This window comes from Bos javanicus, chromosome 19 (genome assembly GCF_032452875.1).
Source record: "Bos javanicus breed banteng chromosome 19, ARS-OSU_banteng_1.0, whole genome shotgun sequence".
NCBI classification, from domain to species: domain Eukaryota; kingdom Metazoa; phylum Chordata; class Mammalia; order Artiodactyla; family Bovidae; genus Bos; species Bos javanicus.
Window position 1 is genome coordinate 39,287,873 of NC_083886.1, and position 24,232 is coordinate 39,312,104.

Genomic DNA, 24,232 nt, shown 5'->3' on the forward strand with positions numbered 1-24,232 from the left:
GTGGTGGTTCACTGCCTGCCTTCTTTTTCTCGCTCTGCTTCTCCAGCAGCCACGCTCGACTGAGGCATCCGCCTCCCAGAATCAGAGCAGCATACCGGGGCACCCTCCTCCCTTCCTTTCTCTTCCCACCCACCCCACCGTCTTCCTTTTTTTTATTTTCAAACCTTTTTTTTTTTTTTAAGCCATCAGAAACTACAGCATCCAACGCCCCAGGGGCTGGATCCCGCACCGCTGGGAGCACCCACGAAACCTCGCTGCATCCCTGCCCGTTCTGTCTGGGCCGCACACAGAGAAAGCGTGAGGCCAGGCTCACCTCGCGCCTCACCTCAGGAGAAACGGACCAAGTCCGGACCAAGTTTCCCCAAAGGGCCAGGCAGGCTGAATCGCTCCAGATTAATAAAGACCTGGCCTGCCCGCCCCCACCCACCGGTTGTGTGCAATCTCTGCGTTTGTTTCTGGCTGGGTAACGGGCTGGGGAGGATGGGGCGGGGGTGGGTGACAACTCGGATCCCTCTCAGGTTATTTGTTTTCCCTTCCACTCAATCCCTTCCTCCTCCAAATCTCGCCTGCAAGCTGCCTCCAGCCCACGGGGGTCGACAGCGGCCCTGGAGCCCCCCAGCCCCAATCCATAGGGCCTGGCTTTCCCATTCATTATTGATCATATTTTATAAATCCAACGCCACACAATTTTTTCCACATTACCGGGAGCCGTGGGGAGGCTGCTCGGCCATTGGCTGAGGGGACGTCACGTGGGCGGGGTCACGTGGTCCAGAGAGGAAAAAGGGGGTCCTTTTTGGTGTAAATCTGGACTCTAATTCTGTAATATATCAAGGAATCTCGTAAAACCGACACTAAAACGTCCCTGCCTACAAATCATCCGGCCAAATTATGAGTTCATTGTATTATGCGAATGCTTTATTTTCTAAATATCCTGCCGCAAGTTCGGTTTTCGCTACCGGAGCCTTCCCCGAACAAACTTCTTGTGCGTTTGCTTCCAACCCCCAGCGCCCGGGCTATGGAGCCGGTTCGGGCGCTTCCTTCGCCGCCTCGATGCAGGGCTTGTACCCCGGCGGGGGGGGCATGGCGGGCCAGAGCGCAGCCGGCGTCTACGCGGCCGGCTACGGGCTCGAGCCGAGTTCCTTCAACATGCACTGCGCGCCCTTTGAGCAGAACCTCTCCGGGGTGTGTCCCGGCGACTCTGCCAAGGCGGCGGGCGCCAAGGAGCAGAGGGACTCGGACTTGGCGGCCGAGAGTAACTTCCGGATCTACCCCTGGATGCGAAGCTCAGGTAACGCCGCGCACCGAGCCGTCCCGAGCCGCAGTGGCCCGGGCACATATCCCGGAAGGCGCCCCCTTCCCGGCCAACCGCCCTTCTTCGCGTCCAGAGTGCTCCTGGTAGGAGATCCGCCCTGGGGACGCGGCCCCCCCTGAGCCGCGACACGGCGCGCCGCCCCCCTCCCATTTTTGCTTGGTGCTCTCAGGCTCGCTCTGCTTCCCTGGCGGATCCCTCTTCGCCGACGCCGCGGCGCTCTGAGCCCCCAGCCCACCCCCCACTCTTCCTCCTGGCCTTTTAGCTTTAAATATTTATCAGCCGCGCCGGCACGGGCTGGAGACGAGGCCGTTTGTCTTGCGGAGGAAGGCTGGGGTTTGCAGAGAATAGCCATTAGGGTCTCCCCCCCTCCCTTCACCCTTCCCCCGGCGGGGATCTCATCTCTGGGTGTGTCCCCTCAGCCCCAGCTTGGATGAGGTCTGGGGGAGGGGGCTGTAGCTCTGAGCGGTTCTCCCCTCCCTCTTTCCTCCCAGCCAACCCGCTCCCCCATTATTCCCTTCTGGACAATTAGAGGTGGGCTCTAGAGGCCTGGCGGGAGGAGGGGGTGTGAGAAGAGCTGAGGATTCAGTCAGGGACACAGAGGCAGGTGGAGAGAAGGGGGCGGAGGCCAAAAGAGAGAGGCTTCTGACTCCCCAGTGAACTTGGGAAGGGGGAGGCAGGAGAACTAGAGAATGGAGCAGAGGCCTCATGGGGAGCCCAGCTGACTTCCTCAGGTGCCCTTCCTAGCACCCCTGGAGAACTGGCCAACAAGTTTTCCAGTGTCCTTCCAGAAGGATGGATGTTCTCTTGGGGGAGAAACAAGGACTCCAAGAAGTCAAATCAAGAGTTAGAGAGTGCAGGCAGCTGAGGCAGCTACTGCAGAAACCCCAAGAGACCAGAGGCACTGTGGGGGTCTCCTGACAAGCCTGTCCCAGACAGCCTTCTTTGTGTTGCCCTGGACTCCAAGGCCTCTCTCAAGATCCAGGAAACCCAAGATATGTGGTCAGAGGCTCCCAGTCCAGCCAGGGTTGAGGGCCAAGAGAAGCCCAGCTCTTATTCCATCAGTATTAGTGGTCACAGTTCACATTACCTGCTCCATAATTCAACTGCCTTTCCAGCTGATTTATTAAAGCCCAAATTTTTCTGCTCATAAACATTTCAGCTTGGCTTTTATCTGACTTGAAATTAGGCCCCCAACCCCTCCTCCCACTGTCTCCTTCCTAGGAGGGCTGGCACCAGCACCTCCCCCAGCACAACCTCCCTCCAGCTTCCTCAGGGTTTGGGGCCTAACCTGGGAAGCTCTCCCCTGCCCATCTGCCCCCACCAGCCAGGTACTGAGTGTTCCACCCCAAACCAGGCTGCTGTCTCTCCTCTCCTCCTGTGCCTTCCCAGAGGCCCAAAGATTGCTTTGGAGGGCTGAGTTGTCTGGGCAGGTGGGCAGGCAGGACAGCCTGAACCTCAGCCACTCATTGGAAAGTAGCAGAGGGCAACTGCTCTCAGACCAACTCCACTGCGCCAAGGAAATCTGCAAATTCTCACCTCCTCCTCATTCCATAACAGGATGGGGGAGGGGGTAGACTGGACCTGTAAGGCGGTTTGTCTCCTTTTCTTTTTGCGAAAAGCCCTCAGGGCAGGCCTAGAGTCGCACTCCAGGGTCACTTGCATGGTTTTCCTTGTTATGGCTTATTCTGCACGCACTGACTTTTCTCCCGTAAATACTCTGCGCAGGGACCGACCGCAAGCGAGGACGCCAGACCTACACCCGCTATCAGACCCTGGAGCTGGAGAAGGAGTTTCACTACAATCGCTACCTGACGAGGCGGCGGCGCATCGAGATCGCGCACGCGCTCTGCCTCACAGAAAGACAGATCAAGATCTGGTTCCAGAACCGCCGCATGAAGTGGAAAAAAGAGAACAAGACCTCAGGCCCCGGGGCCGCCAGCCAGGACAAGGCCGAGATGGAGGAGGATGAGGAAGAGTGAGGGACAGAGAAAGGGGAGAGGAAGAGAGAAGAGAAAGGGAGAGGAAGAGAGAGAGAGAAGCTCAGCTTTGGGAACTGAACCAGGAAACTCAAGTCAAATAGAGAGGGAAAAAAAGCAAAAAACAAAACTATTTAAATGGAAAGCAGTTAATTTTTTTTTAAGAAGAGAAGGTGAAATTTTGGTTTCTTAACACTGAAAAAAATACTACCTATAGGAAAGTCCATCAGGTTTGTTTTGTACTATATGGAAAGGACATCATCTACCTGTTCTGTAGCTTTCTGGAATTTGCCTCCCCCTTTTTTATGTCGCTAATTGTAAGGTCTTTGGTAAAATCTTGTTGTTTTGTAAGCCCCCTCTTTGATGCTGTCTTTGTGGTCTGTGGGTCTGGACTGTGTGTGGTTCCCTGTCTTCCTGAGCACCCTGCGTTCCCAGTAGTGGCACTGAAGGGGCCTTAGGGAGCCCCAAGGACCCACCAACCAGCTCAAGTGTACCCTCTGTGCAACTGGTCTGCCCACTGCTCCTTGCTCCTGCCAGCCCTGTGATCCTCTTTCCATTCTATGTATATCTGAAAGATGGAGAAATAAAAAATTAAAAATAAACATATGTCCTATTTTCTGTGTCTCTAAGGCTGGGAGTAGGTGAGAGATAGTCATGCATACCTGCACCCAGCTTCTGCTGCGGCTCATTTCTTAATGTGCTGGTATCTGCTCTCTTTTTCCTTGGGTTCCTTGCTCTGGCCAGATACCACACATATGTAGCCCCCCCTTTTTTTTACACATATTGACACACAAATGCACACAATCACACTTAGTTACAGGCAGACATTGCACATAAATATATACCTTGTCATACAGAGTCACAAACACCCATATTCATTATGTTCACAAATAAATATACAAGCATTCACACATCCTAAACCCTTTCCAGAACACATGTATTCACATTCACTCACACAAGTAAACCTACATTCACACTCACTCACGGACACATTTATACATACCAGGATAACACTCACACATTGGCTTATAAACACACAGACTCACATTTGCCCCCTAGTAAACACGTCCTTGAGTCCACAGGCTCAGTCACACACATTCACAAAACCAAGCCAAACCAAACCCCAGAGTTCCACAGACCTTTCCTCATCCAAGCCTTCACACCAGGCTGTGACTCGGCACCGCCACGGGGCACAAACATACAGAGCTGAAATCCAAAGTTCTAGGCCCCAAGCTAAGGAAGAGCAGAAGGAAAGGGAAGGTGACCACCCAAATCCACTCCTTCTCCGGCCGGCGAGTGGGTGGGCAGGCGGCGTTGGGCACAGGCCGGGCGGGCGAGCAGAAACCTCCCGACCGCCCAGACAGGCCTCCAACCTCGAGATGCTCCCGGCTTTCCGCTCAGCCCGCAAATATTTTCTGCAAGAGCTATTCGGTTATTTTATTTCAATTTATTTTACTTTCATTTAATTTACCTCATTTTAAATTGATCCACGGACCCAAATAAAACTTAAAACTGGGGGAGAAAAAAATGAGCGCCGGGAGCGAGAGGCCGAGCAGTGCGAGTTAGCCGGCTGCTGTGGCCGCATCCCGGTCGCTCTGAGCCCGGCCGCCCGGCCGCCGGGCCTCCCGGGCTCCGCCGGCTGCCTCCGCGCTTTTCTGCCCGCTGTCCGCGCTGCCGGCAACCTGGAAATCTCCGGGGTACAGAGAAAGAGAAAAAGAAGAACAATTTGCGAGGGAGGTTATTTGCTTTCCTGAATTTGGGCGCTGGTAGCTCAATTCAAAATACCGGCGTATATCAGAGGACCTGGGAAAACCCGGGGTGAATTTGGGTTGTTTGGCTCCAAAACATCCCCTTGATTGAGAAATACCGGAGGATGCCGTCTAGACCTTCGGAGCTGATTTTTAGTATTTATTCGATTATAAATCCTGGCTTATTTAAATTTAAAAAACAGGCGTCGGGCACTGAAAGGGTAAGAGGATTGGAAGGAAGCAAGGTTTAGGAGAATCTGTTTACTCTAAATTTGTAAGTAAAAGGCTCCTAAGCCTGCGGTACCCACATTAAGGACCGCAGACCACCCCCTTCCCCCGCAGAGAGCATGGGGAGTTGTCCTTGGGAACCTGGGCAAGTGCACATTTGGACGAGAGAGCCAAGTGTCTGGGTCCGGCTTTGCTCTCCTCCAATTCCTGGGATGCAGAGGCAATCATTCGGTGGCTAGAGTGTCTGCCTTGGCCTCCATTAGGGCCACCTTACTTGGGACAAAAGCTAGGCCCTAGGGGAATCTACGGCCCCCACACCCGCAGTGCTACAAGCCCTCACAGGTGGGGTCCTGCCATCTATAGGGCTGGGAGTGAGGGGGGCATTCAGAGGGGGAAAGGGGGCTTTGACGCTTTCATTTTGCCCCGAGGCTAGTGGCAGCTCTGGGCATTGGCTGTTGCTCCCAACTCACCCCCAAATTGCCTTAGAAAAGACCCTGTGTGGAGGTTTTGGGGTGAATTTTTACTAGAAAAGAAGGACAGAGCTCCAGTGAGAATAGGGAGGTTCCAAAAAGAACCCCCTTCCCAGATGGATGCTTGTGCCTCCTCTGTCTGATTCCCCACACCCCAAAACTCACACCTTCTCAGATTGGGGTTTCCCCAAAAATCGAGAAGGAGAAGAAAAGAAGATGGCGACTGAGAAAAGGGTTGCTGGTGGAGCAGCCATGAAGAAATGCAATAAATTCCTTGTTGTTTTATGAAAATTTACAACTTTGTGATAGAAGTTTATGAGTGGTTGAATCCAGCGATTGGCCAGCGCCGGTCATGTGGCCAGGCGATCGTGAACATGAACTTTTTATCATTTCCCTGGTGGTTATAATGCAGCATTCTTTTGGACACCACACCTAGGTCGGAGCACTGTCGTCCTTCAGGGCTCCAGCCTCTTGATATTTTTATACTTCAGTATCAGCTCGATAAAGCAAAAGAGAGAGAGGAAAACCGAGGGGGAGAGAAAAGAAGAGAGAGCGGGGGAGAGAGAGAGAGAAGGAGGGGTGGGAATTACACAAAAGAGAGAACCAAAAATAATTTTAATTTCTAAGTTAATTTGCTTGCTGATCTGGGATTTTAGTCATCATGGAGAGTAAATGGACAATCTGCCCAGGACTGCAGCCTGATACCATTTTTCAAAGCCAGAACTTACTCCATTTTCTATGCAAATATCAGAAAAGCGAAACACCCTCTCTCCCAAGTCAGAGAAGGGGAAGCAACGGCTCTCAGGTTGGGACAATATTATCTGGAAGATGAAGAAGAAACCGAACGCTCTTCCCCGCCCCCCTTTCTCCCACCCCTTTCAATCGGAGGAAAGAAACCCCAAGGTCTGCAAAGGTAAGGGAGATTCTACAATTTTCTTCTTATTCTTTTGCATCGGTTTTGTAGGGGGTGGGGCTTGGGTTTGTCTCTCTCCCCCCTCTTCCAAGACAGGGCTGAACCCCACCTCTGGGCGCTGCAGGGAGAGGCTTCCTAGGAAATTCGGTGGCTGAGAGAGGGGTGGTTGCTTCCTGGAGGAGAAGCAAGGCAGGGAAGACGGTCGGAGGAACCGAAAGGGGCCACGGGAGGCGAGCTCTAAGTGGCCTTTTTAAGCTGGGAGAAGACGTTTAAGCTAGAGGGCTGCGAAAGAAAAGATAGGGGGTGTCTGGACTTGGGGTGCCGGCATAAAGCCGGTTGCTACGGCCTCTGTGGGTTTGCGCCCCCTCCCCCTCCCACCATCTCTCCCTTGTTCCGGCCTCCCCCAATTGCCCCGGCGCAGTTCTCTTGCCCGGTGCGGGTACGGGTCTCCGTGGCTTTCCGGCACCGTTGGCACGAGGGGCGGTGGCGCTGAGAGACGTCCTGGTCTCTGGAGGGCCTGGAATCTCCGTTGAGGCCAGCGAGGGTGAGCAGGCGGCTAGAGAGATACAGAAAGAACAATTCACGGAGAAATACTCATTATCTCCCTTCGGAAACATTTCTGAAATTAAAGGGCTGTGGGTGGAGGCACCCAAATTGAGGGAAACCCCCTCCTCCCAAGAAGCCTGCCTGAAAATGCTCAGTTCTTTGGCCACTCCCGTAGGAGGGAGGCTCGCTCTGCAAGGAGACAATTTTGTGTTTTTTAACGCGGTAGGTTACAGCGTGTTGGTTTCTGTGTAATACTGGTTCTGTATTGGTACGGGATGTGTGGATTTCTGTGGAGGAGAAAATTGCCATGTGTGTCTGATGTGGAAACGTTTCAAACTTTCCTGGATCCAAATGTGGTGATTGTGAAGAAGCTGTTTAAAACGTTGTTGTTTTAGGTATGGAAACAAAAAAGAAAAATAAAGAGAAGAAAATTAAAAGAAATTCCCATTAGGGGATTTGATAGTGTCTGGACTAGAAAGCTGCCTGGCACTGAGCTCAGACAGCTAGCCTTGTCCCTCCGGCGCCTGATTCCATTCCTGAGCCAGGCCTGGGGTAGGGGGTAGGGGGTAGGGGGTGGGGGGAGCCGGGAGAAAAACCGTGGGGCGGGAAGCCTAGATTCCTAAAGTAGCTGGTGGGGTTGAAGAAGGCGCCAGTCGCTAGGTGAAGACTTAAAAATAGAGAGGGGTTCTGGGGAAGCTGCCAGCTGAGAGATAAGGGACTTAGGGCTCGTAGAGCAGGAGAGACTGTGATTTAGTTTGGTTTGCAGAAATGGGTGATTGCTTTCCTCTTTTTAAGGACCAGATGCAGAGATTTCAATCTCGGGTCTCTGGTGGCCCAGGGATTGCAGGGTCTGGATGCGCATAGGGGAATATTGGCCTTCTCAATACTGAGCTGAGAAGAGAGAGAGCCACTTGTGGCGCGGGAGGGGGCCCCTGGTGGCACAGGTAGATGCCCTGGAAGCAGGCCCAGTTATGGGTGCCTGAAGGGACCCCTCGGCTGCGAAGTCAGAGAAGTTCTCGGCCAGCACCCGCGGCACTCGGAGCCTATTCTCAAAGGAAAAATTCCCCAAACCTACCCAGACTAAAGGTTTTTTTCTCCTGTAGTCTTGCCGGGGTATAAATCATCCCTTAGACACTTCGCTCTGACCCAAATTATGCGGTTTGCTGCCATCTACCGTCGGTTTGGAGACATGCGGCTTCGGCGCCGCAAGCTCGGCGACGCTGCCTGAACCCGGCCCCACGCCCGGAGCCCCCAGCCGCTCAGGTTCGGCGGGATTCCGGGGACTTTCGGGCCAGATTATCACCTTCCGCTGGATCTTGGTTCCAGCTCGCCCACATGTGGATTGGAAAACGAGGATCCCTCTCTCTGTCAGGCCCATCCCAGCTCCAAACCTGGCGGCTGGCTGGGGGAAGCGGCTTTTTTCTAGGGCATATTTTAAAAGGACTAATACTGCATCTGGCGGGAATGGGGCCCTGAATCAAAGGGTTGGGGGATCAGAGTCGAGAGCCCTCTCCCCGACGTCCCCGACAAACTCAAGAGGGGATCACCAGGGCCGCTAGGGAGATCCATCCGAGGCCAAGGCTGTTCAAGGTTTATTTGGTTTTCTTTTCGGCCAAGGGAGGGGTCCTGCAAGGGAGGCGCCGGCCCGGGCAGTTCCACTCGGTTGTCAAAAGACAAACCGAGTCTGTGTTCTCCGGGTTGACTGGTGGGTCTTGCCAGTTCCTTGGCCGGTTGAGTGTATGGTGAAAGAACTGAACCGAGCTTTCTGGAAATTGTTGGTGTCTGCAAGTGAGCGAGTGTGTGTCCCCTTCCCCATTCCCAATCATTTCAAGCGAAATCGACACAAACATGCTTTGGGAAAAAGCGGGGAGAGGGGATCAATCATTAAGGAAGCAAACCATTGTAATTTCCGTTCCTGCCCGACTCCTCACACCCGCTGAAGCCGACTGCTTTCCCAGGAGGGGGTGGCGAGGGCGAGGGTACGCGCCGCTGCCGCCGAGTTTGAATATTGGCCCGTCTCACGGGTTACTGATTAGCTCGGGCTTTCAAGCCGCAGGAGGAAGCTCTGGCCGCTCCTTTCAAGGTGCTGTGGCCCCAGTTCCTGGGCGGGGGGCTCCAGGAAATTGCCTCTGGTGCCAGTCAGGCCTAGGTGTTACGGGGTCTGGAGCTGGAGGAGCTGCCGAAGTGGAGGGGCCCAGCGGTACTAGGGGCAAACGCGGGGTCTCTGCGGCCCGAGGCTCTGGCGCCTTGCGAGTCTGCCTCGCAGGAGCAGCCCTTTCAGCTTTTCAGCAGAGAGTGACTTTCTGGCGGCTGGAAGGCCCGGCCCAGTGCAGGAGCCCCCAAGGGAGTGCTCCCTGAAAGTCTTGGGCCCCTCGGAGGTTTTTCTTGCGGACAATCGGAAGGACAGATGGAGAGGGGAAGGCAGCTGTACAGAGGGTTGAAACCTTTAAGGGCTCTTAGGGTGCCCATGGGCCTGGGGAGAGGGAGCTGAGGGCCACTGCTCCCCTCTCCAACAGAGAAGATGCCATTCATTTGCATAATGGAAATGTCTTTGTACCTTGCTTTGGAGGAGCCAATTTTAAGGCAGTGTTCCCTGTAAACTGCTCTCAAAGATTGGGAGAGGCCACACGGCTCCTCTGGGAACATATATGTTCCCCAAGCCCAGAGAATCGTGGAATCTAGAGGAAGAATTGGGTTGAGATGTTTGAATTCACCCCACCCCAATCAGAGTTGAGATTGGGGTGGGGGAAGTTGCCCACAACTCTTAAGAGCTGGGAGTGGGAGGGAGCTTTGCAGCTAAGAGGAAGTGGGAAGCCTGGACAATGTCTTAATACCCATCCCCTCCAAACACCTACTGGCACATACCCTCCCTGAGATTACCAGTGCAGGAGAATTCTACTCTGGAGCTGAACACAACTTCGACATTTACCGGGGAGCTGGAATGTGTGTATGTCCACAGGACCACAGATTCACAGCTCAGGAAATTACAATTATAAGTCCTGCCAATGGGATTTCTATACAATCCTTCTGTTGTGTACGCAAGACTTAAAACACATTTACATCCACCTCTCCGTACACACACCTCCTCCTTGAGCAGGGAGAGACATCCCAGACCAGCAGATGGCTGTGCCCACTGTGTATTTATATGTTCCCTCTTGGAGACAGACCGACGACGGTGGATGCAACCACAGACAGATTCATAGAGATCTGACTCCAGAAGTCAGGCAGCCTCTGGCCCAGCCCTGCCTGCCTGCTCTTTCTCCCAAACAAACGGATCAGACGAATAAACGCTCATAAATACCTCTGGGCTTAGATAAGAGCGATGAGGCGCTATTTCCTTTCATGCCCGACTCCAGGCGCCCAGGCCCTGCCTTTGCGGCTCCATCTCACGACAGGCAACCTGCAGAGGTGAGGTTAATTTGGGGCTATGACTCTAAGGATAAGGCGATTGTTTTCGTGCTTCTATCATAGGGGAAGTCTTCATCTCTTACTGAATCTTATGTTATCTAGGCTTCATGGGAAAGGCCATACCAAACAGTCCTAGTTTGAGGACACTGTGACCAGAAAGGAGGAAGGGAGGGCTGAGGCCCAAGGCCCAGCCTCAGTAGCAAGGAGGAGGGAGGTACACAAGGCACTCTCTCCACCTTGCTCCTCCAGCCCAAATGTTCTCCATTCCTTTCCAGGAGTGGGCCTAATCACAGCTGGATTTGAGCACTTATGACTGCATCATTAGGAGGCTAGAGTTTATCTTTTAAAATCTGACAACCCCCACCTCCAAAGAGGGGCTAGGAAGTGGTTGATGGGACAACCAGGAATAGCCACTTAACCATAAAGGCACAGCAGAGAAGCTGTCCTAAGTTTAGGGAGCCTTGTGGGCCGCTTTGCAACAACCCAGTTCCATCCCTGGTCACTAACCTCAATCCTTTACCACTTTTCCTAATGTCTTGTGCCATCTTCAGTGGGCAGATTTGGCCTACAAAAAGGAGTCCAGAGAACAAGTCAGAGAAGGGTCAGCCTGGTCCCTTCATCATCAGGTTTTGTCTCACATTCTGGCCCATTCCTGGCCCCAGGTCCAAAGCTTGTCATCCTTTATGCGCATTAGAATGTTGAAAATACACTGTGGTTCAGTCTTCCAGGCTGGTTCCAATGCTCATTTTCCTAAAATAAGAGTCAGAGATGTACACACTCTTTCACACCAAAGCTTGTAGGCAGCAGGCTGGTGATACATATATGAGAGGTGGGAGGGATTGTAGAGATGCTGAGAGACAGAAGGGTAGTGAGCATCTGGAGAGGGGATACGGAATGATAGTGGTAAGCTGCCTGCTGCGGCCCCAGGAGGACCCAACCCTCCCCTTTATAAAATGAAACAAAAACTGTCTTGAGAAAGAATTAATTAAAAAAGAACTGTCAGCTTCTGGAGAGACCTGGAAAAGGAGCGATGGCTCCTCTCTTCCCAGTGGTTTCTCATTGTCTCCAAAATCAGGAGGGTCTGCAGACCTGGAACTGGAGGAGGAAAAATTTTCTTTCCTGTACTTACTGAGGCACCTTTGATACCTAAGAATTTGTAGCCCAGGATATTCTAACGTCTTTTGGGGTAGGAAGTGGGGTGGAGGGAGGGTTTCAGGCAGGACAGGGATCAGACAATCCTCTCACCCCTCCTCTCCCTATCCCCTTCTTCCCAGTGCCCCTTCCTGTGCCAAGAGCAAGCAGTACATACTAGAACCAGGCAAGATATCTTGGGCAGCGGCAGCGGTAGCCTTCCAAGAAGCTCCTAGCCTAACCGCACAGCAAAAGGGAGAAGCTTTTAGGCTCAGACCCTCCTCCCAATTCCCAGTCTTCTGGGTCCTCTGGCCTGCCTCTCAGACTACAAGAGCTGTAAAGAGGCAGGAATAATAAGCCCAGGCTTGGAGGAGATGGAGTAGGTCTGAGAAACAGGAAAAACGGTTTTCAAAACCTGGGAAGGAGATGGTTTCTTCTTGTTTTGCTTCTCGATTTCTGAAAGCGATGCTAATCAGCGGAGAACTCTTCTCCCCTCCTACCAACACAAAACCCGAGAAACCAGCCTTCTCCTTTAGTTCTCTTCTAGGGAGACTGAGATTCCAGATTCCGAGATATTTATCCACCTTCCCTTGAGGGAATGGGGCTCAAGCAAGTCAGGGGTTAACTTTTCTAAAAACACAATTAACTTTTTCCTATTCTGCGTGGGGAGGGGAGGGATATATTTATTTAATCACTGGAGGATGGGGTGGTCTCAATCCAAGTGCTCCCTCCTCCCTCAAAGGCACAGACGCCTCTTTCGCAGATCCTACGTAGGTGGAACGGGACGCGTTGTGCTGTTGGGGAGAGAGAGAGAGAAAGCAGAAGGAGAAGGAGGAAAAAAGGTTGATAGGTTTGTGCGCGGGTCCCTCGCGCGGGCTGCGCTCCTCCTGGGTGCTATTTGACAATTCCTGCCTCTGCCATTGGTCAGTGTTGGATCAGATGGTTGTATTTCCTTCTGGCCCTCACTGGCACCTCGCCATCCCCCCTCAGCTAAAACCCAATCTCAGATATACTACTAATAGGCGCGGCGCTCGGACTATAAAACACAACAAATCATAAACCCGGCGGAGCAGCAGCGGCCGCGCGCGCCTCCCCTCCCAATGAGTTCCTATTTCGTGAACTCCACCTTCCCCGTCACTCTGGCCAGCGGGCAGGAGTCCTTCCTGGGCCAGCTCCCTCTCTACTCGTCGGGGTATGCGGACCCTCTGAGGCACTACCCCGCGCCCTACGGGCCTGGGCCCGGCCAAGACAAGGGCTTTGCCGCTTCCTCCTATTACCCGCCGGCCGGCGGCGGCTACGGCCGGGCGGCGCCCTGCGACTACGGGCCGGCGCCGGCCTTCTACCGCGAGAAGGAGTCGGCCTGCGCGCTCTCGGGCGCCGACGAGCCGCCCCCGTTCCACCCGGAGCCGCGGAAGTCCGACTGTGCGCAGGACAAGAGCGTGTTCGGCGAGGCCGAGGAGCAAAAGTGCTCCACCCCGGTCTACCCCTGGATGCAGCGGATGAATTCATGCAACAGTGAGTGAGACTTGCTGCGACCGCCGCGACCCCCGCGGGCTCCCCCCCCCCCCCCCACCAGCGTCAGAACTAGAGAGCCCCAATTTTTCCACGGAGAAAGCATCTCGGGTTGGAGCTTAGGGAAGATTGGGTGCCTGCCTCGATCTCCCGCGCTGCCCTCACGCCCTCAAGAGTTGCAAAGTTTGCAAAGTCCCAGATGCACTCCGAGCCAGGGGGAGCGAGTGGGTTCTCTGCGAGGGCCAGGCCGCAACCGAGATCCGGGTCAGGGAGGCAGGCAGAGTCCGCGCAGCCACTGGTTGGGCTCTCCCTGGCGCCCCCAGCTCTGGCCCGGTCCCCCACCCCAAGACTGTTCATTAAAAACGGAGTACGTCATGGGAAGGGGGGCGGCGTGACGCTGGCGAGGGAGAGTTGAGTCTGTCCCGGACTGGTTTTCCCTGGGGGTCGGGGGCTGGGGAAAGAGGAGGCACCCGGAAAGGGGTGGTAGTCAGAGGAGGGGGGGAGAATAAGGGGAAGAAAGAGGGAGCGGGCGGAGTCGGAGAGAGGGAGAAGCAGGCGCCGGGGTCTCAGGTTGGATTATTTGTCGGTCTTAAATCCCAAATTGATGTCCATTAACGGGACACGAAAGTGAGGAGCCCTTAATGCTGACTACGGATCGATCCACGTCATTACAGATTAAGGGCCGGAATCTATCACGGGGTGGTGGGGGAGCCAGATGGAAAAAAAAGATGCGTCTAGGAAGAGACACACCTGGCCAGTGCTTCTCCAGCCCCTCCCCCTAGGCTCAGGTGGGATTTAAAACTGCTCCTCCCATCCCCCCACCAAGAATCTAGACAGAAGGCAAAAGCCTAGGAGACCCGGAGGGAATCTGGAGGGGGCGCTGGAGGAGTGAGGAAAGGAGGGGGTGGGCAAGGAACCAGGGAGAGTGGAGGGCATCCCGGGACAGGCTAGAGTCCCCATTTGAGGGTCGAATGGGGGAGGGGGGGTTCTGGCCTTGGTAACCCCAGGCCTCAACATCTCCTCTCTGCGTAACAGGTTCATCCTTTGGGCCCAGCGGCCGCCGCGGCCGCCAGACCTACACGCGCTACCAGACGCTGGAGCTGGAGAAGGAGTTTCACTACAATCGCTACTTGACGCGGCGGCGGCGCATTGAGATCGCGCACGCCCTGTGCCTGACGGAACGGCAGATCAAGATCTGGTTCCAGAACCGGCGCATGAAGTGGAAAAAGGAGAGCAAACTGCTCAGCGCGTCTCAGCTCAGTGCCGAGGAGGAAGAAGAAAAACCGGCCGAATGAAGGCGCTGGCAGGGGGCGGGGGGACGCGAAGGGAGAGGCCTGCGGGGAACGGAGGGCAGCGAAGAGCTCCGGGAAAGGCTCTGCGGGCGGGGGAGCCTGGGGACCTGCTCTCCAGAGCGCGACAGGCGGGGCCCCGCGCTCTCCTGGACGCCCCCGCCCGCAGAGCGCTCCCTGGGCGCTGGGAGGCCGTGCTGCCTGAGCCCAGCCGGCACCCCAGCGCCGCCTCCATGCCCGCACAACCGCCTCCGCCCGAACAGGCTCCCGCGTGAGAACTGAGGACCGGACTCACTTGATGTTTCCTGGAAGCAGAGCAAAATGCTCTTGTCCGTGTCGCGTCTCATTTCGTCCATGTCGCCCGTGCACGGTTCAGTGGTAGATTCGCAGTCCCCTCAGCGGGGGCCTCGAAGACTCCCTGACCCCAGACCTCTCTCCCAGCCCCTCCCCAAAGCCACTGGAAGGAGCACATACTACCTAGAAGTAAGAAGAGGAGCCTCAGAAGAAAACAAAGTTCTATTTTATTAATTTTCTATGTGTTGTGTTTGTAGTCGTGTCTTAGCTCTGGACGTGAAATACTTCGGTAATAATATTAATATTATTAATAATGATAATAATAATAAAGACGTAAAACCTCGCTGCTCAGTCACCTCTGCTCCTCCCCTGCCACTCCCCCACCCCCACCGCCACCCCTGCGTCCCGGTGCCGGAAACTCTGCAGCGAAGGCCGGAGCTCTGGTCGGCCCCAGAGGGCCAGAGGCGACTCGGAAGTTACAGTTGAGATAAAGGCTGCAGCGGTCCGGCCCAGGCTCCAACGCCGCGCCTCGCCGGTGCTGAGGCTCACAACAGCCTCTTCTCGTGCAGAACTGGGGGACGGAGAAGAGTCGTTCCCCTTTTATTCTCTAGCTTTTCTTCGTTTGTCCGTGGCAGGAGGGAACGCCACCGAGGCCCCCTAGCCGGGAGCTCCTGCAGAGACTGAGCTAGGCGGGTCTCTGTGCCTCAGCGCTGGGTTATGTCCGCAGGATCCCTGAGGCCGATGATCTTTGGCCTGCCCACATGGCCTGATTTCCGCCGGCCTTGGCCCTCGGCTCCTGGCCTAAATTGGGGCCACCGGGTGTCTGTCTCCCTGCCCACAGCTGCAGTCTCCAGGCGTCCCTTCCTGCCTCAAGTAGCGGCTTAGCGACAAGTAGGGGGATGTGAAGCCGCCGGCAGGCGCCTGGGCGAAGGGCAAGACTTTCCCCTGCTCTTTGGAGACCTGAGGGCAGGAAGCCAGGTGATGGGGCAGTTTGGTCACATCCCATCAACTATAACGGACCCATTCTGTCCCCACCCCATCCCACCCCCCACCCCCACCCTCACCCAGGCGACAAGATGAGGAGACTGTTTTCCTTTCTTCCTCCTCCCTCTCTTTCCCTTTTTTTATTTTTAAAGAAAATAGCCGTCCGGCAGAGGGGGCCCAGCTGTGGCGGTCTCTGGCCGCCAAGCGCGCTCAGCAAGGCGCTGCTGGTCCTCCGAACTCCTTTCCCGGGAAGGCGTGAGCCGCCCGGCAAATTCTGAAACTACCCAGATGCCAGCAAGGGGTCTCAAGTAGGGATTCCCAAGGCAATAGCAGGCAGTTGGTGAGAAAGCGGAAGGATTCTTCCTTGATCCCAGAATCTCAGGACCACATTTATAGCCAAACCCGAGTCCCTGATGCGGTGGCCTCTACCGTTTTTCTCCCATCTAAGCCACTTGGCCCCAGCTGGGCTCTTCTTTTGGGGTCCCTATCCTGTTCTGCCATCCTTCCGTCCTGGGCTAAGGATGAGGAAGAGTATTTCAAAGTTCTCAGGGGACCCGGAGAAGCGAAAGTTTCTCCTTCGAACCCTTGGCTTTGCCCCACGGGCTTGGCCTGGATGCTGTGGATGGACCACTGCAGCCGGGTCAGGAAGCAGACCAGGCCGGGCTCACAAGGGAAACCCTTTGCAATAATTGTTTTTCACACACATCTTCCAACCTCTCCCCCATTTCTGCCCCCAACTCGGAGACTTGCAAGGCCCGAGTAAAGGAAGAGCAAATCAAGCTTTGGTCACCTTCAGTTAAAATAATAATAATAATAACGACGACGACAGAGAGAAGTACCGAACGATAGACAAACTCCACTTACGAGAAAGTGGGTAAAGGCTTAATCGGGTTTCTCTTCTAAAAGACTCAACCCTTCGGGTGAGCCTAGGCCGGGTTTTTTTCTAGCCCGGCGGTTGCACGGAGCCAGCAGGGAGGCAGTCATCGCCGCCATGCCAGTCAGCGGCCCGCGCTCCCGCCGTTCGCCGGGAGGTGGCGCGCTCTGCTCAGAGGCCGCCACCAACCTTCTCCCTGTTTCTCCCCCTTCTCCTTTTTCCCCCTCTCTCGGAGGCTCGCATTGAATCGGCCCTAACGATTCTCGGATCGTCATTATTTGTAACCATAGAGCATGAATTACCTCTTGAGGTCATCAGCGAGAATTTACGACTGGTCAACAAAAGCACGTGATTCCCTAACGCCCCCCCATCCCCCTTCCAACCCCCCCCCCCATATTTGGCCGCATACATAGCAAAACGAAGTACAGTGCATCGCTATAATTCATTAATACATCATAAATCGTGAAGCACAGGGTTATAACGACCACGATCCACAAATCAAGCCCTCCAAAATCACCCAAATGAGCTCGTACTTTGTAAACTCCTTCTCGGGGCGTTATCCAAATGGCCCGGACTATCAGTTGCTAAATTATGGCAGTGGCAGCTCTCTGAGCGGCTCTTACAGGGATCCCGCTGCCATGCACACCGGCTCTTACGGCTACAATTACAATGGGATGGACCTCAGCGTCAACCGCTCCTCGGCCTCCTCCAGCCACTTTGGGGCGGTGGGCGAGAGCTCGCGCGCCTTCCCTGCGCCCGCCCAGGAGCCCCGCTTCAGGCAAGCGGCGTCGAGCTGCTCCCTGTCCTCGCCCGAGTCCTTGCCCTGCACCAACGGCGACAGCCACGGCGCCAAGCCCTCTGCTTCGTCCCCCTCCGACCAGGCGACCCCGGCCAGCTCCAGCGCCAATTTCACCGAAATAGACGAGGCCAGCGCGTCCTCGGAGCCTGAGGAAGCGGCGAGCCAGCTAAGCAGCCCAAGCCTAGCTCGGGCGCAGCCAGAGCCCATGGCCACCTCCACAGCCGCGCCCGAGGGGCAGACTCCGCAGATATTCCCCTGGATGAGGAAGCTTCACATCAGCCATGGTAATTCTCGCTCTCGCTCCCCTTTTTGTCTTCTCGGCTTTTCCTTCTCCACGTTTGGGGGTGGGGGGAGTCGGCGAGGAGAGCTTGGCTTTTCCTCAAATATAGATTTCTCTTTTTCGGAGGGGGAGAAAAAGCTCGGAGGGACAGAGCCAAAAGAGGGCTTAGCTGGGGGGTTGAAGAGGAGTATTTTTAATAATTTGTTCACAGATTCGCCTTAGGTTTTATTTGCCCAGCTGTACTAGCTTTAGGATGAAGGATGGGGTTTATGTAACATGGGGAAGGGTCCTGCTTGCCCCCGAAATTTTGAGACTGCTTTTAGCAGAGGAGGGGCGAGCAGTAAAACGAGCTTTCCAGGGCAAAAGTGCAACCGTTCTCCTCCCTCCCGGGGTGAGCGGCCGCCTGAGCCCAGCGAAGGGTGAGGCACAGGGAGGGAGCAAGAGACAAAGCCGGGCGCATTCGCTGCGGGCAGAAGTGGGGGCTGTAGGAGAAGGGGGCATCAGGAAACAGGCTCGGATGCGGGCATCTGGAGTGGGGAGGATCGGAGCTGCGGTGAGCTGGGTGCCGGGGACGCCTGGGTCCTGCTCCACGCCCCCCTCCCACCCAGTGCCCCCTCCCTTAACCAGAATAACGCGGCCTCGCCGCTCTGCTCTGTCTGCTCCAGACATGACCGGGCCGGACGGGAAAAGGGCCCGAACCGCGTACACCCGCTACCAGACCCTGGAGCTGGAAAAGGAGTTCCACTTCAACCGCTACCTGACGCGGCGGCGGCGCATCGAGATCGCCCACGCGCTCTGCCTGTCCGAGCGCCAGATCAAGATCTGGTTCCAGAACCGGCGCATGAAGTGGAAGAAAGACAACAAACTGAAAAGTATGAGCCTGGCTACAGCCGGCAGCGCCTTCCAGCCCTGAGCCCGCCGGGAGGAGCCCGGGCGGCCCAAGAGTTCATGCCGCCCCCAGCCCTGGCCCCTCCAAGCCTCCTCGCGCTGCCGCCGCCCGCTGGGAACCGGTTCCCACGAGCCTGCCTCAGCCCGGGCCTTGTGTTACGATTTTTCGTTTGGTCTTAGGTCTTCCTGTGGCTCCCTCTCTCCTGGACTGGTTAATCTTGTTATTATTGTAATAATAATGATAATTATTATTTTCCCTCCATGCTCCCCACTCCCCTGCGTTCACCCCCAATCCGCCAGTGTTTCTGAATGTTCGTGTCTGTGGTTGCACTCCTTCCCCCAGGAAAAAAAGAAACTCGCATGTTTAATGTGAACTTTCCCCTCCCCATCTGTGTTATAACTTATTTATAAAAGGATGATCGCTGTATTTTGAGTTTCAGCTGGAAACTTCTCTAAAAGGGGCAGCAGTTGAGGTGGGATAGTGCCGCAGCGCGGGGCCCAGCTGAGCTGGCCTCGGAGACCGGGAGTCCATGACTGTGTCTCTTTCCTCCTTCCTCTTCCTCCTCTCTCCCCACTCCCAGGCCCAAGTTTCCTAAGGCTTGGTCCTGAGGTGGGAGGGAGCTAAGGGGGACCAAAGGGGTGATGTTGAAAAGAGGAAAGGTACATAGTGAGATTTAAGTTCCTGCCGCCTGGGTAGGCCCCACAAGGCCTGGTCTGGGAGCCTCAGAAAACAAAAATAATCCTCAGTGTAAAATGTCTTGTGTATTTCTCTGTGAATCCATGGGTCTGGTATAGAGGGCCCAAAGCTTGTAAATATGGGGATAGTCTGGGTCAGACCTATCCCCTCTTCCCTACCCATTTCGATTCCAAGACCATTTGTAGTGAGCGAGTGGATGCTGTGCTACGTGTGAAATCTGTCTTTGCCGGGCCTGTCTCAGTGATTCGCTTTTGGTATTTGTTTGTAGCTTTCCTTGAAGTCAAATAAATGTCTCCCCTCCTCCACTGCCCTTCCACTTGTCTTTTCTCTGGGGACCTGCTTCTCCCATCACCAGGCACACCCTAGACCATTCTTGATAGATCTGGGGTGTGGGGAAGGGAGAGTAGGATGCTCCCCAGCAGCCCCTCTCAGCCTCCTAAGTCTCTGCTTAGTCCAGCGGTACTTGGGCCAGGGGACAGGCTTTCATGCCTGGGGGACTGAGAGGCCCAGAAATCCCACCTGAAGCTGAAGCAAGGGACAAGGGAAAGGCTGAGCTGGACTCCACCCTGGTCTTCCACCAGCTGGCCAGAAAAGTCTCTGGAAACCTCTTCAGGAAAAGTAATTTGGGCCTAAGCCCTAAGCAGGAGGCTCCTGGTCTTGGAAGAGATACAGGCCTGCCCAGCCCCCTGGCCCCCTAGTCTAAATCCCAATTCAACCCTGTTACCCAGTAGGCAACCCCCACCCCCTCCAAAAAAAATCAGCTCAATTTCAAAGGTTTCCTCTTACCCTCAGTCTTCTCTACATTTATCAAGGGCTTCCTCTCTCCAGGGGCCCAACTGACCTGCCCTCTTGATTAGGAGCTGGGTTCCCTCCTAGAAGGCCCTTGGTTTCCCCTTCAGCCGAACTGGCCCAGGGCCCGGGCCCAGTCCTCTTCCATCCAAGTCAGCCTCCACCCTGAGTACAAGAGTCAAGTCTGGACACTTACCCAGTCCGTCCCTTCCAGCTTGGCCCAACTTCTTACAGGGCTGGGGGAGGGGAGGGGGAGCTGGTGAGGAGGCAGCCGAGGGTCTTGGAGGCTCTATTGGGCCCTCTTTCCCCCTTCCCCCTTGACTTTGTCCCCCTTTGTCCATAGCAAACTATCCCAAAAGTCGCTATGACATTTAGATGTCAAATGGATAGGGGTTTTATCTTGAAGTTAGATCGTAAAAATCGCGGAGAAGTCAGACAGATACCCCTCACTGGCTCGAGAAAGTCACGTGAGGTCCATAAAGTTAGTTTTATGGTTTTGGGGAGTTGACACCGCGCGGTATATTTCACATTCTCCAGAATGTTAAGTGACACTTTAACTGCTCGCTGTGGTGGGGAAGGGGGCAGAGGTAGGTGAGCGCTCTCCGGGCCCAGAAGGCGGTGGTGTGGCGGCAGCCCAGGCCCAGCTCTCCCGCAGTAAGTTGCTTCCAGCTTTCGCTTTTCCCCTTGAAACTGTGGGGCTTGAAACTAGGGGAAGGAAACCGTGCCTCCAGCAGGGCTATAGGGTAATAAGTGGGAGAAATTTAGCCTGGTTTTGCACCAAGTTCTGACCAGCTGGGTGTCTGAAGTGGGGCATCTAGTTCAATGTGATAAGGCCTCCGCAGTCGTTGGGTGCCTGGTTTTATTTGCAGGAGTGCCTGACTTTTTGTGGGCAAAAGGCTTGTGTGGGTTCCTTCAGTCCTCTTGGAAATTTAGGGGGCAAAAATGAGGGGTGTGTACTGCTGATAGGAGGGCCCCATGTTGCGGGGGGCACTCCACTACTGGCCATCTTCAAACAGACGCCTCCCCACCCCTAGGAAAGAAACTTTATGACATTCATTTGTCAGGGGTGTGTGGGGGCGCGCCGTTAGGCACTTTTATCTGGATACATCTGAGCTGAGAAAAAGCTTGGGGAAGGCTAAGCAGCTGCTGTGGGCTGCCTTGCACTGGCGCACTCTCTGGCTTTTAGATCTTTGAACCCATGAAAGGGGGTACCTGAGTTCTCCATGCCTTCATCAGGGCTATCTGGAATGGGGTGCGCCGCGCCTGCCTGCCTTTGCACCCAACTTCAGACTTTTGGTTCCAAGCCAACCTGCTGACTTGACTCTATGTAGGGTCCTGAGGTCCCAATGGGGAGCAGAGGAGGGCATTTCCCTCAAATCCAAAACCTAATTCCTGGCCAGGAGTGGGGAGAAGGGGAGAGCTTCTTTTTATGTCTAGAGGATCTGTGTGTTTAAGCAGATCCCTAGCGATCCCTCCAAAAATAAAAGTTGCTGAAGAACGCAGATTCCCAACTGTCGGGAGAGTAAAAGGGTCTCAGGAGCTGCGAGAGAACATTGGAAAGGTGTTCTCTTTCCTCTCCTTTCTTCTTCTCTCCCTACCAGAGCCTAGAGGCCCTTTGTTTTGTGGCACCACAAACCAGAAGGATTGCCTTATTTGACCCCCAGGGGGCCCGTTATTTTCTAAGGATAAGTCACCCTCTTTCTGAAAGCTAGAGGCCTCTTCCTCACCAAATCGACCTCTCCATTTTTTAAGACACATGCGGATCAACCATCCCCTCATGCCTGCTTTTGCCATCTCTAGATATAGCTCGCCAACTCCTGTTGTCCCTGGAATTGGATCTGTGACAACTTAAGGGGTTTCTGATCTTTGGGACCAGGAGAGGTTCACAAGATCCTCCCCTTTTCACATTAAAGAACATCTACACTCTCTCCAGCAGCTGCTCCCTATTCCCTGAGCTCTCAGATCAGGCCTAACTTACTGGTCACCCTTCATGGGCTTTGAGTGCAAAGAGGACAGAGGACAGAGGCTTTGAGTGCAAAGGTGTCCTCCCCTTGGTGTGAAGACACATCTCTCCCAGAATGTTGGGGCATCTGTGTCCCATGGAAAGGAGATTCTGCTCAGTTCCCAGAGGACATCAAGCACCATTTAAAATACTAGTAAAATCCGGAGGCATGACTTCCACAGGTTTCCACTCTGGACAAGGCAAATGAGTTAAATAAAGATGCAAAGGAAGAGTGTAGTGGGCACAGAATCTGATGAGGGGACCCCATTCCTATGGTACCCTTGGTCTCACTCTGATGCCACCAGCCACCCTCTCAGAAACCCCAGACCACCAGGCCTGCTGCTAAAGATTTTTTGGCCCCGTTCCACATCAGTTCTGCAAATTCTGATAAAGAATGTATGGGGCCAGCAGCCCAGGGACATCTGTTCCGCATATCTAGAGAGATTTTCCGGAATGGCAAAGGGCAGCTCTGGAGAGGGTGCCCACTTCTGCCACAATAGCCAAAACTCTTGGAGGATCTCCTCTTGCTCTGAGCAGATCCTATCTGGGGAAGATCCCATCCTAGCTGGGCTTTCCTCTTCCCCACTTCAGGTTCTCTGGGTAACTGTCTTCCCTGAACCCCAGCAAGGATCTGTTGGGGGAGAAGATGAGAGCTTCCCAGGGATTTCTCATGCAAAGGAGCTCTCTCTGCCCCAGGCCGTGTCTTGCTCTCCAGCCTTCCCCAAGACACTCTCCAAGAAAGCTGTTCCTCTCTCTCCTCTCCCCGGCTGCATTCAGGCCCCAACCTTTTGAGCTGCAGGCTGGAACTTACTAGCCCAATCCTCATGCCCATCTGTGGTACTTTCCACCTGGGGCAGGATAGAGGAGACTGGCAGTCGGAGGGTAAGGCTATAGATTCCCTTTTCCCTCTGAGGCCAGCTTGACCACCACTCAATAGACAATTTAGTTTTTTGTTTTACTTGGTTATTTTTTATTATTATTTTTGTTTTGTTTCTCTGAGGCTGTGGTGTGGGAGGAAGTATAAAGAAGTGTAAACAGGAAAGCCAGCCGGGCCTGGAGTTCCAAGCGCCCATATTTCATTGGCAGCTTCCTCTCTGTAACTGCTGCAGGGACACTTAACTCTTCCCTGGCTGTGACAAGTATTCACTGGGGTCTGGTGGGGGGGGCGGGGGGGGGCGGGATCCAAGAGTAAGCTCCTCTCTTAGGATGGCTCCTTTATCCTGGGGTTTGAATGCTGAGGTGGATGCCAAGGATTCCAAATGAGGGAGAAGCAGACCGCTCAGCACAGTCCCCCAAACTCAGTCCCTTTTGGGACAGAGCAGAGAAGGCAATTGCCTGTATGGGTTTCACAGCTTGGGATCAGCCCATCCAAGCAAGGAGAACAGGGCTAGCAAGAACACTTCCCCTCTTTTAGAGCAGAGCCCACTGGTCACTGTCTCCATTTTTTGGAGTTTCTCGGAATAATCAGATTTCGAGGCTGGGATCTGCCCACAGCGGGATTTATCGATTGCTGCAGCGCTGTTACACATCCATATTAATTAACCCAGACACCGCCTGGAAACCAAGCTGTTTGGGATGGGGGAGGGGAGAAATTGGGGGCCTTTAAGGAAAATGGACATTTATCAGTAATTCATGCCCTGGGGCTCAGATTGGAGAATCACTTCCCCACAAGAAACACGTGTCTTCCCCAAGCTGCGTGTCCCTTGACTTCTCAGCAAGAAGGGTAAGCCTGACTTACTCTTCACAGTCGGACTACACACTTCTTCAGGGTGGAATTAAACACTTCCCAGGCCCAAACACTTCAGAGTTACCTTGCCCCAGCACTCCGATGGTGGTTGTTTCCAGCAGGACATTTTTAGAGGGGTTAACATCCCCTCTCCACCCTCCTTTCAACTTCCCCAAGGTAGAAGCTTTTTATGGCTTTCCGGGTTGTGTTTAGTGTTTGTTGGTGGTGGTAGTGATGGCCTTCTCCTTCCTCCTATCCCTCCCTCCAAAAAGTGATTAAAATCTGTTAAAGGATTTAATTAAGAGAATTAAATGAAAAGGAAGGAGGCGCAAATGAGTTGGGGGAAAAAACCCACACCAAAGCTAT

The 24,232-nt window shown here is 54.3% G+C and overlaps 4 protein-coding genes across 4 annotated transcripts in view; all 4 read left to right on the top strand.

Moving 5' to 3' along the window:
* The first annotated feature begins 759 nt into the window (after positions 1–759).
* HOXB7 (homeobox B7) lies at positions 760–3,890 on the top strand. The gene is made up of 2 exons (XM_061391503.1): positions 760–1,288; positions 3,038–3,890. The coding sequence occupies exons 1-2, from the start codon at positions 889–891 to the stop codon at positions 3,289–3,291; spliced, it is 654 nt and encodes a 217-aa protein (XP_061247487.1). The 5' UTR covers positions 760–888; the 3' UTR covers positions 3,292–3,890.
* A 2,061-nt stretch (positions 3,891–5,951) lies between these two features.
* Positions 5,952–24,232, top strand: part of HOXB3 (homeobox B3) — a 54,934-nt gene continuing 36,653 nt past the window's right edge. The window contains exon 1 of the mRNA XM_061391489.1: positions 5,952–6,647. The gene's annotated coding sequence lies outside the window, so the exon portion shown is untranslated. The remainder of the gene's footprint in view (positions 6,648–24,232) is intronic.
* HOXB6 (homeobox B6) lies at positions 7,763–15,170 on the top strand. The gene is made up of 2 exons (XM_061391502.1): positions 7,763–13,247; positions 14,280–15,170. The coding sequence occupies exons 1-2, from the start codon at positions 12,833–12,835 to the stop codon at positions 14,537–14,539; spliced, it is 675 nt and encodes a 224-aa protein (XP_061247486.1). The 5' UTR covers positions 7,763–12,832; the 3' UTR covers positions 14,540–15,170.
* HOXB5 (homeobox B5) lies at positions 15,260–19,654 on the top strand. Its single transcript, XM_061391492.1, has 2 exons — positions 15,260–17,768; positions 18,430–19,654. The coding sequence occupies exons 1-2, from the start codon at positions 17,207–17,209 to the stop codon at positions 18,675–18,677; spliced, it is 810 nt and encodes a 269-aa protein (XP_061247476.1). The 5' UTR covers positions 15,260–17,206; the 3' UTR covers positions 18,678–19,654.

Bases quoted from the DNA above. Each gene is read 5' to 3' on its own strand.
- HOXB7 (XM_061391503.1), top strand. From the start codon at position 889: ATGAGTTCATTGTATTATGCGAATGCTTTATTTTCTAAATATCCTGCC. The intron at 1,289-3,037 runs GTAACGCCGCGC...TACTCTGCGCAG, and splicing joins CCCCTGGATGCGAAGCTCAG to GGACCGACCGCAAGCGAGGA.
- HOXB6 (XM_061391502.1), top strand. From the start codon at position 12,833: ATGAGTTCCTATTTCGTGAACTCCACCTTCCCCGTCACTCTGGCCAGC. The intron at 13,248-14,279 runs GTGAGTGAGACT...TCTGCGTAACAG, and splicing joins GCGGATGAATTCATGCAACA to GTTCATCCTTTGGGCCCAGC.
- HOXB5 (XM_061391492.1), top strand. From the start codon at position 17,207: ATGAGCTCGTACTTTGTAAACTCCTTCTCGGGGCGTTATCCAAATGGC. The intron at 17,769-18,429 runs GTAATTCTCGCT...TGTCTGCTCCAG, and splicing joins GAAGCTTCACATCAGCCATG to ACATGACCGGGCCGGACGGG.